The 18746-nt window shown below is 41.1% G+C and overlaps 1 protein-coding gene across 1 annotated transcript in view; it reads right to left on the reverse strand.

Annotated features, from left to right (window-relative positions):
- Positions 1–207: 207 nt before the first annotated feature.
- The window catches only part of LOC142290395 (DNA dC->dU-editing enzyme APOBEC-3C-like), a 32583-nt gene continuing 14044 nt past the window's right edge, over positions 208–18746 (reverse strand). The window contains exons 3-4 of the mRNA XM_075334354.1: positions 8861–8903; positions 208–1542 (exon numbers count right to left, since the gene is read on the reverse strand). Of these exons, the coding sequence (XP_075190469.1) occupies positions 1343–1542; positions 8861–8903 (243 nt within the window). The 3' untranslated portion in view covers positions 208–1342. The remainder of the gene's footprint in view (positions 1543–8860; positions 8904–18746) is intronic.

An 18746-nucleotide genomic window follows, 5' to 3' on the forward strand; every position in this document is an offset into this window, starting at 1 on the left:
GTCTTTTATACTAATAACTAGTTCAAACAGGTGCCTTACTACAGGTAATGAGTGGAGGACAGATGAGCCTCTTAAAGACGTTACAAGTCTGTGAGAGCCAGAAATCTTGTATGTTTTTAGATGACTAAATACTTATTTTCCACCATGATTTGAAAAAAAAATCTTGCCAAATCAGACAAAGTGATTTTCTTTATTTGCTTTCTCATTTTGTCTCTCATAGTTGTGGTCTACCTATGATGTCAATTACAGGCCTCTCTCATATTTTTAAGTGGGAGACCTTGCACAATTGGTGGCTGACTAACTACTTTTTTTCCCATTGTATGTTGAGGTCAGTCTGGCATTACAAAGGCTGTGTTTGCATTAAAGAAACCTCAGAGAGACATGTATACAATTGCAGTAATTGCAAATTCCAAGGGAAACGATTGGCTTCAAATTGACTTTTTGGGAAAAATTGGCATAGCTGGCCTACTTAAATTTCAAAAGGTTAGCTCATCTCTACTATCCAGCTATTTCAGTATCAGCCTGATATATGTAAATAAGTTTAGCATAAAAATCTGGGAACTATGTCTAATATAAGACAAAAACAATAATGACTGTGGTCCATGGTTTGATTGGGTTAATTTCACTATTCAGGTTTCCTCCCATGAAACATAAAGATGAATCATTCGGCTGCTTATGAAATTGCTGCTAGTGTATATATTCTTGAGACCCTATTAGGAACAGGGACAAATGTGAATTGTAATAATCTCTATACAGCACTCCAGAATATGTAAGCACTATACCAGCAGCAGGAAATAGGTCAATAAAACATGTTCTGCCATTGATATAGGCTTCCATGGCTCTGAAAATGAATTGCTGTTTTCGTCAGTTATATTTTTTGTAGTTAAAATTATGTGTAGTTATTATTATTCAGGTTCATATAAAAATTGATGCGGTGTAATTTATAGGACGGATAACAGGTTTATCAGACGTCCAATATAGAGGCTAAAATGTGATGAGAGTTCAGCACGGAGGTGCAGGGCGGAAGCGCACTCGGTAATCAAATAACAAAAAGCAAGAAATCCTTACAGCGTATCACTTCCATTTTCATTAAAACATAGCTTTTAATTTGCAATAAGTCAAAATGGCCACCATGTGTAGATCCGACAGAAAGTTGTGTTCAATTAGCGCTATTTGAACACCACTTTCTGTCAGATCAACACATAATGGTGGCTATTTTTACTTATTGGAAATAAAAAGCTATGTTTTAATGAAATTGGAAGTTCTTGAGTGATACGCTGGAAGGATTTCTTGCTTTTTGTTAGTGTAATTTATAGGCTGTTTACTGAAAGTATTTGGAAAACTATTCTGAATAGTCAAAAGAGAGCTTTCTCTTAAATCCAGCCTTGTGTTCCATATCTCTCATTGGAGGTAACTTCACTGGAGTCTTTGCTTGTGATTCCTTCTCTTGTTCAACCTTCTTTGGTGTTGTATTGTCTTTTTGTAGTCTCATGTAAGCGTCATTGTCATAATCAGGAGACATATCCTTTGATGCAAACAATACTGTTTAGAAATAAAAATAGATTAGTTATTTACTTATTGTTATACCAATGTCCACGCGTGAATTAAAAAAACAAAACAGAATTTGTATTATTAGGGTATGTGCCCACAACGTCTATTATACTTAGGCTAACCCGACAATTTTTTTCCCAAACAGATGACTTTCAGGAAACTCTGACATTTATTTATTTTTATCCTAAAGCATCTTTTGTGTTATTTTTTTTACTGTTGTTTGCATTTTTTAACTGTTTTGGCCTTCAGTGTATTTTTAGATAGTTTTCCCTTGATTTTTGCAGTTTATTTTACTGTCGTTTTCCGGCCCTTCTTTTTTTTTTTCACTCTATTGAATTATTAAGAAATCAATAGCATTTCTATAAGAAAAAAATGATTACACTGGAAAGGATGTCCTGACGTATTTCTGGTGTCATTTGAGCTTTCCCATTGATTTGTATTGTAAAGCACAGAGTATCTTCTAAGCAGTAATGTTGCTTCTTTTAACCACTTGATATTTTTCGAAACCTGGAGTAGGTAAAAGATGTTCAAAAGCCTGAACATATCTACAGCAAATCATTTATACAGTACATACAAATGCATATTATAATAAGAAGAGTTCTTATTTTTGTGAGCTGAAGCACTTTATAAAGTATTATTGATGTGAAGTCAGTAATTTAGCATTTTTTTTTGTTTTTTAACAGAGCTGGTCAAATGCTCCATAAATGGAGGTAACTGTTAATGTAACCTCTATGTTGAGAGAGGTTCATTGGATCCTCACATAACAACATACAAAACGGCTTCCGTTTTAAATATAATTGTGTTTATTGATTTGTTTGGCCTTCTTTTGATTAAATTTGGAGATAACATGATGATGTAATTAAGCTACATAATTATGTCCTTATATGTTTCCTATTTTATTTTAAATTATATTCCCATAATGCTGTGTGTTTAACATTTTAGTGACTTGACTAATTTTGAGCTTATCTCCTTTACCCCACAACCTGTTTTCACCTTCCTGACCCTGCCAATTATTTCAGTTCTGACTTAAGTCACTTTATGAGGTAATCACAGAAAGTTATGCTCAGCTGCTATAGTCCTGGTGCTTGGGAGAAAAAATATAGCCAATCGAAAAGGTAGTCCCGGCACACAGTGCAAGAAAATAGGAAAAGTCTAGGTATGGTATGCTTGAACACATTTTTTATTTTTCACCAACAAAAGGTACTGCCCAACGTTTTGGCTCGTACAGGAGCCTTCACCAGGGACAAAAAGTACCGTGGTAAATGGTTATAATAAGACATCTTATAGGTGCATCAGGGCCTGAAGACAGGAAGGGAAATTATGGAGTCAGCATAGGGAATACTTCGATAAGAAAGTATCGTTGCTACATATGAAGTAGACAAGGAGAGCGCCAGTAAAAGGCTAACGTACAGTGTGAAGGGGCTCACACGGGAGGTATGGGGTAGAAAATGAATGCAATGAGGCACTGTAATATGTGTGATAAGATTACTGATCATACGTAGTATGGAAAATGAATTGCCAAGGTGACGTCAGTGGTACTATAAGTAATAGGATAAAGGTGAGAGCACCAAGGGAATACCTAAAGCGGCATGGTGATATGTCAGTATGTGGAGGGAGCACCTGATGATATTCATCGTGTCGTAAAAGTAATGACAGCTTTTTTCTTCAGGTCATAGCACATTTAGATTTTTTTACATTTTGATGCTTTTACACCATTAAAACAATTTTATAGAAAACATATTTTTGCATTGTGGTATTCTGGTAGCAATAGTTGTTTTTTTTTTTTCACTGATGGAGCTGTATTGAGTCCTTTTTTTGCGAGACGATGACTTTTTTAGCTATACCATTTAATATGACTTTTTTTATTCTGTTTATGTTCACTTTTTTCAGCTATATAATGAAAAGACACTGATGGGGTTAACTAGTGTGACACATTTATAGATCGGGTTGTTGTGGATGCGACAATATCAAATATGTGTACTTTTTCAATATTTTTGTTTTTACATAAACATATGCTTTTATATAATATTTTTACAATTGTTTTGTTCTTTATTTTCTGTTTTGTTTTTAAATTTTTACAATTATTTTTTTACATATTTTAAGCTTTTTTGCTTAGTCCCTATATGGGTCATTATTAACTTTTATTACTCTGATCAGTGGTATAATGTATTGCAATGCTGGTGCACAAGTATAATGGTACACATTATACTTGTCAGTGCTACACTGACACAAGCCTCTGAGATCATGCTCCTAGCATGTTTTCAAAGACTTAAGCGGGCTTTACACGCTGCGATGTCGCTTGCATCGGCTAGCGATGTCGAGCGCGATAGCACCCGCCCCCGTTTCGTACGTGCGATATTGTTTGATCGCTGCCATAGCGAACATTATCGCTACGGCAGCGTCACACGCACATATCTGCTCTGCGACGTCGCTCTGGCCGGCGAACCGCCTCCTTTCTAAGGGGGCGGTTCATGCGGCGTCACAGCGATGTCATGCGGCAGGCGTCCAATAGAAGCGGAGGGGCGGAGATGAGCGGGACGTAACATCCCGCCTACCTCCTTCCTTCCACATTGCCGGTGGAGGCAGGTAAGGAGATGTTCGTCGTTCCTGCGGTGTCACACACAGCGATGTGTGCTGCTGCAGGAACGAGGACCAACATCGCTAATAAACAGAAAACGATTTTTTGTTTCAGGACGACCTCTCTGCGGCAAACGATTTTGACCGCTTTTGTGATCGTTAAAGGTCGCTCATAAGTGTCACACACACTGCGAAATCGTTAATGAAGCCGGATGTGAGTCACAAACAACGTGACCCCGACGATAATTCATTAACGATATCGTAGCGTGTAAAGCCCGCTTTACTGTAGCTAAGTGAATAGGAGGTTGCCATGACAATCTTGCTATAAAATGACATGATCACGGGGGTCCCGAACGCTTGAGCGTACTCCCTCTTCCAGTCTCTAAATGTTGCGATTGCTGTTGACAGCATTTAGGAAGTTAAAAAAGCCTAGGGTGATTCGGCTGTCATGTAAGCCGAGCCCCTGGCGTCTATTGCGCGGGCACAACTCCTGTGCCCCATCCGATCGCTATGACATAAGCATATGTCATAGGTCAGGAACCACTTCCCAACCATGACATATGGTTACATCATAGGTCATGAAGGGGTTATTGGCCATATCCCATTTTCAAATCTAATGTGTCACGTCATGTGCTAAATCTGGAATGCTTTAACATATCCCAGTGATTCTGAAACAGTTTTTTGTGATGTATTGTATTTTTTTGTGATAAATTTAGGTCTATATATTTTGCAGAGTTTTTTGTGAAATTATCTGAAATTCAATAAAAATTTTGAAAAATTTGATAATTAAATAACATTTTCCATGTCTTGTTTACGTCAGCATAATTTTTCAAACGTCTTTTTATCTTGTTAGGATGTTAGAAAGGGTAAAATTTAGCACCAATATTTCATTTTTTTTCAAGGAAATTCCCAAATTTTATTTTTTATAGACATATTCAGGGACTTTGAGGGACCTATATAACAAGAAACCCCCTAGATGTGATAATATTTTGAAAACTGCACCCCTCAAAATACTCTCAACAGTTAGGAATTTGCTAACTCCTCGGGTGTTACACAGGAATAAGGCAAAGTGGAATGAAAAACTGAAAAATTATATATTTTTTTTCCACTAAAATATTGCTTTAGCTGCAGTAGACTCTAAAATATATTATGCAATTTCTCTCAAATGTGGTAACTTCCCACATGTGATGAAAAACTACTGTTTTGGCTTACTGCAGGGCTCGGAAGGGAAGAAGTGCTATTTGGTATTTGGTGTTTAAATTTGGCTGGAATAGATTGCTGACACCATGTTGCATTTGCTGAGCATAAGGTACCAAGACAGGATAAACACCCACAAATGGAACCCATTTTTAAAACTAGACTCCTCAAGGAATTCATCTATGTAATGTATTGTTGTATTGAGCATTTTGAACCCAGAAGTGCTTCACAGAATTTTACAATATTTGGATGTGAAAATTAAAAATTATTTTTTTTCCAGTAAAATGTTGTTTAAGCCCCAAGTTTGTAACTTTCACATGAGATAGTATTATAAAATAAGCCCCTTAGTTTGTTACGCAATTTATCCCAAACTTGATGATACCCTTTATGTGATTAAAATCTAATGTGAGGGCATAAGGCAGGGCTTGGAAAGGAAAACACTGTTTGATTTTTGGAGTATAAATTTGACTGGAATAGATTTTGGATGCCATGTTGCATTTACAGAGCCTCTAACATGTCAAAACAATAGAACCTCGCCCTCCCTGGATACCTTATTTTGTAAACTAGACACCTGAAGGAATGAATCTAGGGTGGGGATTATTCTGAATTTATAGGTGCTTCACAAAACTTTTTTAAAATTTGTATGTGAAAACAAAAATTGTTTGTTTTTTTTTGTTTCGGTAAAATATTGATTTAGCCCCAGGTTTGTGATATATTTGGATAATAGAAGGAAATTGACCTCATAACTTGTTACACAATTTCTCTCAAACATGGTGATATGTGGTCAAAGACTAATGTTTGAGCAGACGACAGGGCTCAGAATGGAGATAGCGCTATTTGATTTTTATAGTGCAAGTATGGCTGGAATAGATTTGTATGCAATGTCACACTTACACAGCCTTTGAGATGCCAAAACAGCAGAAACCTTCCACAAACAACCACATTTTGGAAATTAGACCCATAGGTTTTTCACAGAACTTTATTGCATTTAGATGTGAAAATGAAAAATACTTTCTTTTTCCAGGGAAATGTTTTAGCACCGAATGTGTAATTTTCATGAGGTGTAACAGGAGAAAGTGGAACCCATAATTAATGTCATTTCTTCCTAATGCAATGTTAACCTACCCTTAATAAAACTAAAGTTTGGGCACAGGGCAAATCACAGAACGCAAAGGAATGCAAATTTGATCAAAATTTAGCATTTGCAGAGCATCTTAGGTGCCAAACCCTCCCAGAAACCTGCACAACTAGCCTCATTTGGGAAACTACACCCCATAACGAATTCATCAAGGGATGCTGAGCATTTTTAAAGCACAGACCATATTACAGAATTTTATAAGATAGGGTCATGAGAATGAAAAATGTAAGGATCTTCCACTTAAATGTTACTTTAGCCTCAAAGTTTTAATTCACACACTGGTTGAATGGACAATTTGTTATTGAAATGTTACCCAATCTGGCAATACCGCCATATTTGGTAGTATGCTACTATTTGAGCACACAGCAGGGAATGGATGTTAGCCAGTGCTATTTGGCTTTTGGAACGCAGATTTTGTTTGAATATATTGTAGTATGCTGTTGGCCACAAGTTACCCCATTCTGGAAACTTTAGTGTGCAAGGAATTTGGAATTTATCTTAGTGTAAAGTGAGTATTTTGAACCCACACCTGTCCACAAAATGTTATTACATTGAGCTGTGGAAATACTGTATAATATTTAAGTGATTTTTTATGAGCTGCATTTTTTTTTATTTACACAGATGTAATAGGTGAAAATCGACCCCACAATGTGTTGCACAATTTCTCCTAATAGGCTACCATGTAACCTGAAGTCAATATCAGACCTGGGGTGGTGATAGCAACTATCATCAACTGTGATGATGATTTTGGGGTGCCGATATGGTTAAAGAGGGAGCCCTCTCCATCTTTTAACCATCAAAATGCTGCTGTCTTGATTGACAGTGTTAATCGGCCCCGTTAGGTTCCAAAACTGATTGGAACCAATGCTTCATACACAACTTAACCCACAGCATTTTTCCTGTCTGGGATGCTATACATTTAGTCCCCTTAAAAAGCAGTTCTGCGGATTAAGGTCGTTTAATGACTGCTGTTAAAAGGTATATTGGTGATTGTTAATGGGTTAAACTATGATTAAGGGTGTTCACTAGAAATCCATCATTTTGAAGTGTTGAACATGTAGGACATGTTTTTTTTACTATGGTATGAATAAAATGTTCTGGAAGTGATGAGTATCTTTGAAGTTCATTGAAATTTGCCGCGGATCAATAGTGGAGTTTGGCACCCAGTTATATGAGACTGGTGGACTTAAAGGGGTTGTCCATTGAAAAGTACATTTTAATCAATAGACCTTATAATAATAATACCACACCACCTGACTAGGGAAGGAATGAAAGAGTATACAACACAGGATCATGGATTATTCTTTCTGTTAAGAAAAAATTTCCCTGCTTGTTTTTAAACACATTTTACCTCACAGAAAGCAGCGGCAGCTGCGATCCCATCCTTAAATGTCTACATTTTCTCTTTTGTTTCCTCCCCTGCCCAGGAGATGTGGTATGATCAGACCATGTCCCTGTACGGTCAGACACGGCCATTACACAGTACATAGCAGGGACACATTTGTAAGATTATCTCAGCACAGGAACATTTTTTTTAACACACCTAATTGTGGAAATTATTACTATTTCATGATCTGCTAATTGAAATTTACTTTATTTGTTGCACAACCCCTTAAGTGAGTTTACGTTGTTTGGTAAAAAATTATTTTATTTTTTTATATGCCAATAATCTCATAATATAGTTTGAGAAGCCAACTGGAGACTATAGAAAGAGACTTGACTAGTTTCATGCGGCCCCCAGCCAGCTTCTCCTCAACCCACCTTAGTTGATTGATAGGTCTCTCGCATGTATGTACATAGAGTTAGATCTATCAGTCAACTGGAGCAGGACGGGGAGAAACCGGTCGGGGAAGCATCAAAGTCATTTCTCTCTCTATAGTCCCCAGCTGGCTTTTCAAACTAAGTATATGGAATATCCTGTTTGTTTATGTGTGTGTATATATTAATGTAACAGTATGTTAATATACTGCAAAACGATTTTAAAGGGAACCTGTATTTTGAGCCATGCTGTTTTAACCACGGGCAGCGTGAATGAGAGCCTGGCTGCTGTAGAGGGGCAGGAAGTTGCCATCTGGGGATGTCATTGGACCAATCAGGTGTCTCCCTACAGTCTATGGGTGCTTTTTCAAGCTATATTTTCACTGACATGTTACAGTGTTTTAGAGTAAAACATACCAGGTTGCAGTTGTGCAGCCACTCTCTAACTCATGCTGCCCGTGGTTTGGAAAGCAGGGATCTAATGACGGGTTCGTTTTAAGTAGTATGTCCGAGTATGTGGATTATAGAACAAAAAGGCTTGTCCATGACATAGATACAGCTCATGAAGAGAATTGGAGGCTGTATTTTAAACAACCCAAGACATATCAGTAAAGCCTGGCTGTTTTATTTTGAACTCACCTGAGTTATATCCTTTTCTTCTGAGTATAAATTCTTCAAACTCCTAAAAACAAAAAAGGTTAAGTATGATTATGATGAGGCTACACTTAAACTGTATGATCAGTTTTAAAAATAATGAAATATACAACATGACCAACTAATTTTGACACTGGTTATATATAAGGATTGTTATTTTTTTTATTTTACTCAATTATATAGCGCCATTAATCCCACAGGGTTTTACCAACTTTCACTGTCCCTATTGGGGCTCAAAATCTAAATTCCCTATCAGTATATCTTTGGAGTGTGGGAGGAAATCGGAGAACCTAGAGAAAAACCACGCAAAGATGGAAAGAACATTCATACTCTTTGCAGATGTTGTCCTTGGTGGGATTTAAGCCATGACCGCAATGCTACAAAGCAAGTGGTCTACTAGTGACTGTTCTACTGTTGAAACCATAATGCCCCTTTTCTAGGCCTTAGGAATGTGTAGTTTTGTGCATACATTAAATTAGTCAGATTCATCTTCTATATACTGTATATAAAGTATCCTCCATTTGACATTTTGGCATGTGTGTGTATATATACACACACACAGACACACACACACACAAAAATTTATATATGTATGAATAAATTCCAACATTGGAGCATTTTACTCCAGCACACTCTTTATAAAAACTGACGAACAAAATGGCAGTCTTGTTGAATTAGAGCCTATGTGGTCAGAAAAGCAGATAATTTCGTTTCAATGCAAATCATTAGTTACTATAAGTGAAATGTGTTAGTACAACATGTAACATGTAAGACAGTCAATATTATATATACAGTGGAACCCTGGATTACGAGCATAATTGGTTCCAGGAGTGTGCTCTTAAACCAAGTTACTCTTATATCAAAGCAAATTTTCCCATAGGAAATAATTGAAACTCAGACAATTTGTTCCGCAACCCAAAAATATTTACTGTATTTATACAAACTTATTACAGTAATACAAAGTAATGTACTGTATTCATATAAAATTATTACAGTACACTAATACAAAATACTGTACAGTACAGTAAAAACATGAAACAAATTAAACTGCACATCAGCTTATAATAGAATTGTTGGTGTGCGGGAGGTAGATTACAGAGATAAAACATGATGTATAAATATGACAACCTTTATTCTAGTACAGTGCACAAAAAAACACACCCCAAAACTATTCTCCCCAAAATAAGGACAGAACTAAGCCAAATGTAGGGTAGGAATACTTCACAGTTTACAGTACAAGCAATGTGCTGCACTGTTTATCAGAAAGAAAGTACAGTACTGTATCCACAAATGCAAATTGATAAACATGCTATATAGTATATACTGTACTGTTACAATGGTATACAGTACACAGTAAATATGTGTGTCGCCCTGGCGCAGACGGTGCTCGGATTAGGGATGGTCGTGGCTCGAGGGGTCCGGACCCGGGCTCCGCAGACACTCCGATCCTTGAAAGGAGATTATTTATAGGGGAGACGTTCGTGACACCACCTGCGGGTTGCGGTAATAGGAGTACCGCCACTGCTGGAAGGAGTACCGGGGTAGATGGTTTAGATCAGCAAAATGTCAGTCCCTTTGCAGGTAGGGAAGGCCCCTGGGTTTTTTTGGTGGATATTTGGGAGTGCAGGGTGCAGGGGAACCAGGGTACTCACTGTGGGTAGTCGCACTGAAGATAAACCAAAGACTCTGTGCATCACAGTCACTACAGGGGAGCCCGTCCAGGTGTCCGCTCCCACCGGTGTTACTTGGTAATCCGGAGCCGCCTCCGCGCACAAGTTAGTTCTCTGTTGTGGCCTCTTGGCTTGAAGCTGTTGGGGCCCCGCTCACTATATTTTTAGTGTAGCTGTGCTCTTGATGGCTGGCACTTGGGATTTTTATTGGGCCGCTTTACTGGAAAGCCCTATCCCCCGCGGTGTGCTGTCGCCTTCAATGTCTGAGCTCTTAGGGAAGTTCATAAAGAGACTCTCCTTCCCAGGTTAATTATCAGGACATTGAACTGGCTCCTGATCTAGGTTCCTGTACCCCGTCATATTCGGTACCGGTCAGTTCTTTTGGGTTTCTGATGCCGACAGTCTTCCTAGACTATGTCCGTTGCACCCTTCTGGTCCTGGACCACCGTCTGCGACCCAACCTCGGTCTAGCTCCCCGGGAGCTACTACTCCAGTTCGTCACTCTTTGAGGGCTCTCACTCAACTGCCTACTTCCTCCATCCCACAGTCTGCCTGACCCCTAGGTGGGTGGCCCTATTCCAGCTTAACCAACCCACTGGTGTGTCTGACAGGTCATGATGTGAGGAGTGATTAGCATTTGTGCTGATGGTAGTGACACCGGTTTATTAAGAACCTGGAACCATGGGGGGGTGGGCCTTGCACCCTGGGTAAGGATGCAGTACCCTGTGGCACTTTGATATATTCAGGGGCGCCACATATGTACAGAAAGTTACCTTCGGAGTGGGTCAGCACGTGGTGAAAGGACGGAACCGAAACGGTGAGTAGCTGCTCTTATTCCAAATCATTGCTTTTAAACCAAGTTACAATTTTTTAAAAAGCTTTGCTTGTCTTGCAAAACGCTCTCAAACTAAATTAGTCTTAATCCAAGGTTCCACTGTATTTATGCATTAATCTATTATTAATCTATTATTATTACTATTATTTAACAATTACATTCCAATGAACAGCAAGTCAGGCGAAACGTTTTCTCCCTTCCACCTGAAGTATGAGCTTTACTTCATATTGACAATTCCTTTTTTATCATACATGTCATAAGATGTCCTTTGTATCCTGCATACCAGATAAAGAAATTTCACACAGTTGCTAATAGCATTAATCTGCTAATTAAAGGATGCAGCTGTTTTTAAAGAGATAATCTGAGTATTTACTACATACTGTACAAAAACAACACGAGCCAATCTACCCATCTGTAGGATTTACCTAGTGGTTTAACTAAAGTTCGATGGATCCCAATGCAAAATTTGGACCTGGGCCTTACCTGCATGTTGGTCAGATGTATAGGCCCATGTAGTGTTCTAGGTCCTACGAACCCCTCCCAATGTAATAATGTCTCCCTTCCTGGCCCTTTACTATAATAATATCGTACGTTCTGGGCCCCCTCCTTATTGTTCCCACCCTGGCTCCTTCATATAATTTTGTCCTCTAACCTAGGCACCTTCCTATAATAATGTCCTCCATCCTGGCCCCTTTTTGCAGCATATGTCATCCTGGCTCCTTCCTGTAATATTCTGCCCAGTCTTGTTCCCTTCCTATAATAATTTCTCCATCCCACCCCATTTATTTAACAATCAATGTCCCCATCCTATAATAATGTCCCCATCCTATAATAATGTCCCCCATCCTGGGCCGCTTTAATTATTAATGTGCTGCCCCTGCGACAGCCGACGGGCTGCTTCATATTGTGTTGGGAGCTGTGGCCACATCAGAGAGTAAGGGGAATGTACTATGAAAGTATTTACTGTAGTATTATCCTAATTTATAGGAGCATGATTGGGGCATCATATTTTGTTTAGGTGGCTGTGAAGAATCATACTGTGTGTGGAGGATTTTACTATGGGGAACCTTATGCTCTATGTGAGGAGCTGTGGAGGCATCATACTGTTTGGGGAATTGCTGTGGAGGCGTCATACCTTGTGTGGGTTGCTGTGGGGACATCGTACTGTGTGCCTATGATTCACTTTAATGTGGTTTGGGGGCTGTGTGGATGAGGTTGTGTCGGACATCATACTCTGTGGGGGGAGCAGCTTTGCTGTCCCAGGAGGTCAGGGGTGTGTCCTGATCTTAGCTTTATCCCTGTTCTAAGGATAATATAATAGAGCAAGGAACCATGAAATCCCTAGTCCACCGTTCAGTCTATGTAGCGACTAAAAATCCTGCCAAGACCTTCAGACCTTCAGACATTCTCAGGTCACGTGATTTGACAGTGGAAATGAAAAATCTGAACACCGGCAAGGTGTGTGTGGAAGGCTTGATGTAGCAGAGCTGTGTGGGTGTGTACATTTTGGGGACATCATACTCAGGAGGTCACCAGACTGTGTGGGGATTGTACTGTGGTGATATCATTATTTAAACGGGGGATTTAGAGGGATCATACTATCTGTGAGGGTATGTGGAAGCATCATGCTGTGCGTGGGGAAGCTGTGTCGAACTGTAGTATGTATGAGAACATTATAATGTGTGTGTGTGTGTGTGTGTGTGTGTGTGAGCAATGAGTCTGTGAGGGGGCTATTGTGACATCATACTGTGGTTAGGGGAGCTGTTCGGGCATTATACTGTGTCATGGACTTCACTGTGGTGTTATCTTTATGGAGGCATCATATCGTGTGTTGGTGGATGTGAGGTATCAAAAAATATGTGGAGATTACTGCTGTAAGAGCCTCATCCTGTGAATGGGGGCCACCATTCTGTATGTTTGTTGGGGCATCAAACTGTTTAGGGTACTGAGGGGCATCATACTTTGTGTGGACGTCTGTGTAGCATTATACATGGAATTGATGGGATGTGTGGGCATCATACGGTGTGTGGGGACATTATACTGTGTCTGCGTAAACATAGTGTGTCTGGGAGAATTATACTGTGTGTGACTTTAGGGCATCATTCTATGTGTTGAGGTGTATGGTCTGTGGAAGTATCGTACTAGAGTTTGGTGGGCTGTGGAGGTATCATACTATGTGTGGAGGCATCCTCATTGAAGTGCAGCAGCGTAAACATAACGTGTGGTGGGTAGACATTATATTGTATGATAGATGCTGACGGGCATTATACTGTATGTGGTTGGCTAGGGGGAACATCATACTGTGTGAGAAGGCCTGAGGGTCCCTGCGGACATCTAATAGTGTTGGGAGCTTTGACCTATCGGTTTATGTAGGCAAACCAAAGTAACCGATGCGCACTGAGCAATTTTATACTAGATCACTCATTGCACGTAGGCTGCAATTGCTTTCTGCAGTGTGGAGTCCTGTTTACACAGGATGATGTACCACCGAGAATGATGATTTTTATTTTATGCTGCAGAATAGAATATTTCACCTGATGGATGAGCATTTTGCTAATTCATTGGATGAGCGACTGCTTATTTACACTGCAAGATAATCATGAAATGAGCATTTTTAATACCACTTGTTCACAATTATCTTTCTGTGAAAATCAACCACTAGTTCTTGCAGTTTTTTTACTTTATCTATCATAGCAGATAGTCCCAGATTCATTAAGACTAGTACTAGTGTATGTGAACCTTGATGAAGGGTACGCTGGAGTAAGATGTGCCGAATTCCCGAGAATGTGATAAACATGATGCCCATAATATAATTCAAGGTTCAGCAGTCAGCACTGTAGGTCACAGCATGTGAGTGAGTGAGGAGCGGTGAGGAGTGGTGACGTCATGAGTTCACCACAGTTCATTGCCGATGTTCTCACACAAAGTAGTGCAAGAGCCAGTGGCTGTGATTTGCGGTGAACTCATGATGTCACCGTACATCACAGCCGCCAGCTTTCGCAATACTTTGTGTGAGAACCTCAGCAGTGAACTGCTGAGAACTCATGATGTCACCGCTACTGTCTGACCTACATGATGTCACCTGCGGTGACCTCATGTGGTCATTGCAGTTCAGTGCCGCAGTTCTGACACAGCACAGCATTAGAGTTGGCAGCGGCTGGTGTCCCAGCCTTTGGGGAACATTCTTTTCTTCATAGGCTTGGACAGTGAGTCTGGGAACGTTGTGAGACCTTCATATGGATTATGGTGGACCGAATTAGCGTTTTGGTTGGGAATAAATTGGTGAATAAGGGTGTCTCTTGTCTTTTTTCTTTAATAATTCTCACTTTATATGTCTTTCAGGTTTGCTTTGGAGCAATGTAATGGGTAACTCCTTGTGAATTACAGCGGAACTTAAAGGGTTTTAATTTTTTATAATAAATTGGTGAATGAGGACTGTGTCGGGTGGTCTTATTGCAAATAAAATTTTATTTTTTACATTTTGCATTAGTAATGGTGGAGTCTGCTAGACGCCCACCCATTATTACCAGGGATTGATGCCAGCTGTCAATTCACAGCTGGCATCAACCCCAACCCCAGGGCAACAGGATGTGCCAAGCACAGTGCCAGAATTAGCGCATCTAATAGATGCGCAACGTCTGGAGTGGCTGTGGGCTGCTATTTTTAGGCTCGGAAGGACCAAATAACCTTGGCCCTTCACACTCTAATAATATCAGCCCCCAGTTGTCTGCTGTCCCTTGGCTGGTTTTGAGAAATGAGGGGCACCCCAATCCGTTTTTAAAAATTATGTTTTCAAATAATTAAAAAAAAATCGGCGCGCGACCACTCTATTTTTCAAAACCAGCCAAGATACAGCTGACAGCTAAGAATTGCAGTTTGCAGCTCCTACTGTACCTCTGCTGGGTATTAAAATTAGGGGGGACCCCACATAATTTTTTTTTTCTTCAAAAAGTATTTACTAATTCTGCTAAATAGCTGTACAAGCTACCATGTTTTTCCAAAAATAAGACACTGTCTTTTTTTTGCCCCCCAAAAAAGCACTAGGGCTTATTTTTGGACGAGGTCTTATTCTTGGAGAAACACGGTTGGGGGTAAGTTTACCCCCCAAAAAAGCAGACCCCCCACTTCCCAGGAGACTCATACTCCCCAGACCCGGACGTTTGCGTGGCTCCCAGGTCCTCCCTGTGATCTCCGGTCGGTGCTCCACGCCATCCTACCCTGCTGCTAGCTGACACACTGACACACACAGCAGATCGCAGACACACACAGCAAATCACAACACAGCCGATCGCAGGCACACACAGCCGATCGCAGGCACACACAGCCGATCGCAGACACACACAGCCGATCGCAGGCACACACAGCCGATCGCAGGCACACACAGCCGATCGCAGGCACACACAGCCGATCGCAGGCACACACAACCGATCACAGATACACACAGCCGATCACAGATACACACAGCTGATCGCAGGCACACACAGCCGATCACAGATACACACAGCCGATCGCAGGCACACACAGCCGATCACAGATACACACAGCCGATCGCAGGCACACACAGCCGATCACAGATACACGCAGCCGATCGCAGACACACAGCAGATCACAGATACACACAGCCGATCGCAGACAGACACAGCCGATCACAGATACACACAGCCGATCACAGATACACACAGCCGATCGCAGGGACACACAGCCGATCGCAGACAGACACAGCCGATCACAGATACAAACAGCCGATCGCAGGGACACACAGCCGATTACAGATACACATAGCCGATCGCAGGGACACACAACCGATCACAGATACACACAGCCGATCGCAGGAACACACAGCAGATCACACACACACAGCAGATAGCAGACACACACAGCCGATCGCAGGCACACACAGACAATCACAGATACACACAGCCGATCACAGGCACACACAGCAGATCACACACACACAGCAGATAGCAGACACACACAGACGATCGCAGGCACACGCAGCCGATCACAGATACACACAGCCGATCGCAGGCACACACAGCCGATCACAGATACACACAGCCGATCGCAGGCACACACAGCCGATCACAGATACACACAGCCGAACGTAGACACACACAGCCGATCGCAGAAAAACTCAGCCGATCGCAGACACACACACAGCCGATCCCAGACACACACAGCAGATCACTGACACACAGCCGATCGCACACGTCACATCCAGCGTTTACGGACGCAGGGAATGATGAGACCAAGTCACGTGTCCCGCCGCAGGTCCTGTTCGTTGCGCTCCACCGCACTGCCTCTCAGGATTCTGCCGGCGAGAAGAGATCGGTGTCGCTGGATGAGTTGAGTGTGTATGCGATCCGATGTGTGTGCGATCCGATGTTTGTGTGTGTGTGATTTGATGTTTGTGTGTGCGATATGATTATGTGTGTGATCTGACTGTGTGAGTGAGATCTGATTGTGTGTGTGTGTGTGAGAGAACTGATGAGTGGATGAGTGCGGGTGTGTGATTGCTGCAGGTCCTGCCGCTCAGCGTCGGGTCAGTGTAATTGCCGGGTGCCGCTGTCTATAATGAAGTGTCCTGCAGTATTTGTAACCTTTTTTAGCTGCACGGACACTTCATTATTGATCCAGGACTAGGGCTTATTTTCGGGGGAGGGCTTATTTTTGGAAAAACACGGTATCTAGCTATCTATCTGTCTATCTAGCATTTATCTATAATTTTTCTAGCTTTGCACATCTTTTACATATAAAAAACATTCATTTTAGTATCATCTGTTTTTTTTTCCGGTATGTGTCACATGGATGTCACACGGATGTTATCTGTGTGATGTCCGTATTTGATCCTTGCTGTGGGAAAAAAATGGACTTGTCTCTGTGAGAATCATCTGGACACGCAGGTATTTCTCACAGGTACAGTCATGGCCAAAAGTTTTGAGAATGACACCAAAATTATATTTTCACATGATCTGTTGCCCTCTGGTTTTTAATTGTGTTTGTCTGATGTTTACATCACATACAGAAATATAATTGCAATTATATTATGAGTACCAAAAGGTTATATTGACAGTTAGAATGAGTTAATGCAGCAGTCAATATTTGCAGTGTTGACCCTTCTTCTTCAGGACCTCTGCAATTCTCCCTGGCATGCTCTCAATCAACTTCTGGACCAAATCCTGACTGATAGCTGTCCATTCTTGCATAAGCAATGCTTGCATTTTGCCAGAATTTGTTGGTTTTTGTTTGTCCACCCGTCTCTTGATGATTGCCCACAAGTTCTCAATGGGATTAAGATCTGGGGAGTTTCCAGGCCATGGACCCAAAATCTCTATGTTTTGTTCCATGAACCATTTAGTGATCACCTTTGCTTTATGGCAAGGTGCTCCATCATGCTGGAAAAGGCATTGTTGGGCGCCAAACTGCTCTTGGACAGTTGGGAGAAGTTGCTCTTGGAGGACATTCTGGTACCATTGTTTATTCATGGCTGTGTTTTTAGGCAAGACTGTGAGTGAGCCGATTCCCTTGGCATTTAAGCAACCCCACACATGAATCGTTTCAGGATGCTTAACAGGTGGCATGAGACAAGACTGGTGGTAGCGCTCACCTCTTCTTCTCCTAATAAGCTGTTTTCCAGATGTCCCAAACAATTGAAAAGGGGATTCTTATGAGAAAATGACTTTACCCCAGTCCTCAGCAGTCCACTCCCTGTACCTTTTGCAGAATATCAGTCGGTCCCTGATGTTTTTTCTGGAAAGAAGTGGCTTCTTTGCTGCCCTCCTTGAAACCAGGCCTTGCTCAAAGAGTCTCCGCCTCACAGTGCGTGCAGAAGCACTCACACCAGCCTGCTGCCATTGCTGAGCTAGCTCGGCACTGCTGGTAGTCCGATCCCGAAGCTGAAACACTTTTAAGATACGGTCCTGGCGTTTGCTGGTCCTTCTTGGGCACCCTTGAGCCTTTTTGGCAACAATGGAAGCTCTCTCCTTGAAGTTCTTGATGATGCGATAGATTGTTGACTGAGGTGCAATCTTTGTAGCTGCGATACTCTTCCCTGTTATGCCATTTTTGCGCAGAGCAATGATGGCTGCACGTGTTTCTTTAGAGATAACCATGGTTAACTGAAGAGAAACAATGATACCATGCACCAGCCTCCTTTTAAAGTGTCCAGTGGTGTCATTCTTACTTAATCATGACTGACTGATCGCCAGCCCTGTCCTCATCAACACCCACACCTGTGTTAATGGAACAATCACTAAAACAAGTTTAGCTGCTCCTTTTAAGGCAGGAATGCAATGATGTTGAAATATGTTTTGGGGGTTAAAGTTCATTTTCTTTGCCAATATTGACTTTGCAAGTAATTGCTGTT

Source organism: Anomaloglossus baeobatrachus, chromosome 2 (assembly GCF_048569485.1).
Source record: "Anomaloglossus baeobatrachus isolate aAnoBae1 chromosome 2, aAnoBae1.hap1, whole genome shotgun sequence".
NCBI lineage: Eukaryota > Metazoa > Chordata > Amphibia > Anura > Aromobatidae > Anomaloglossus > Anomaloglossus baeobatrachus.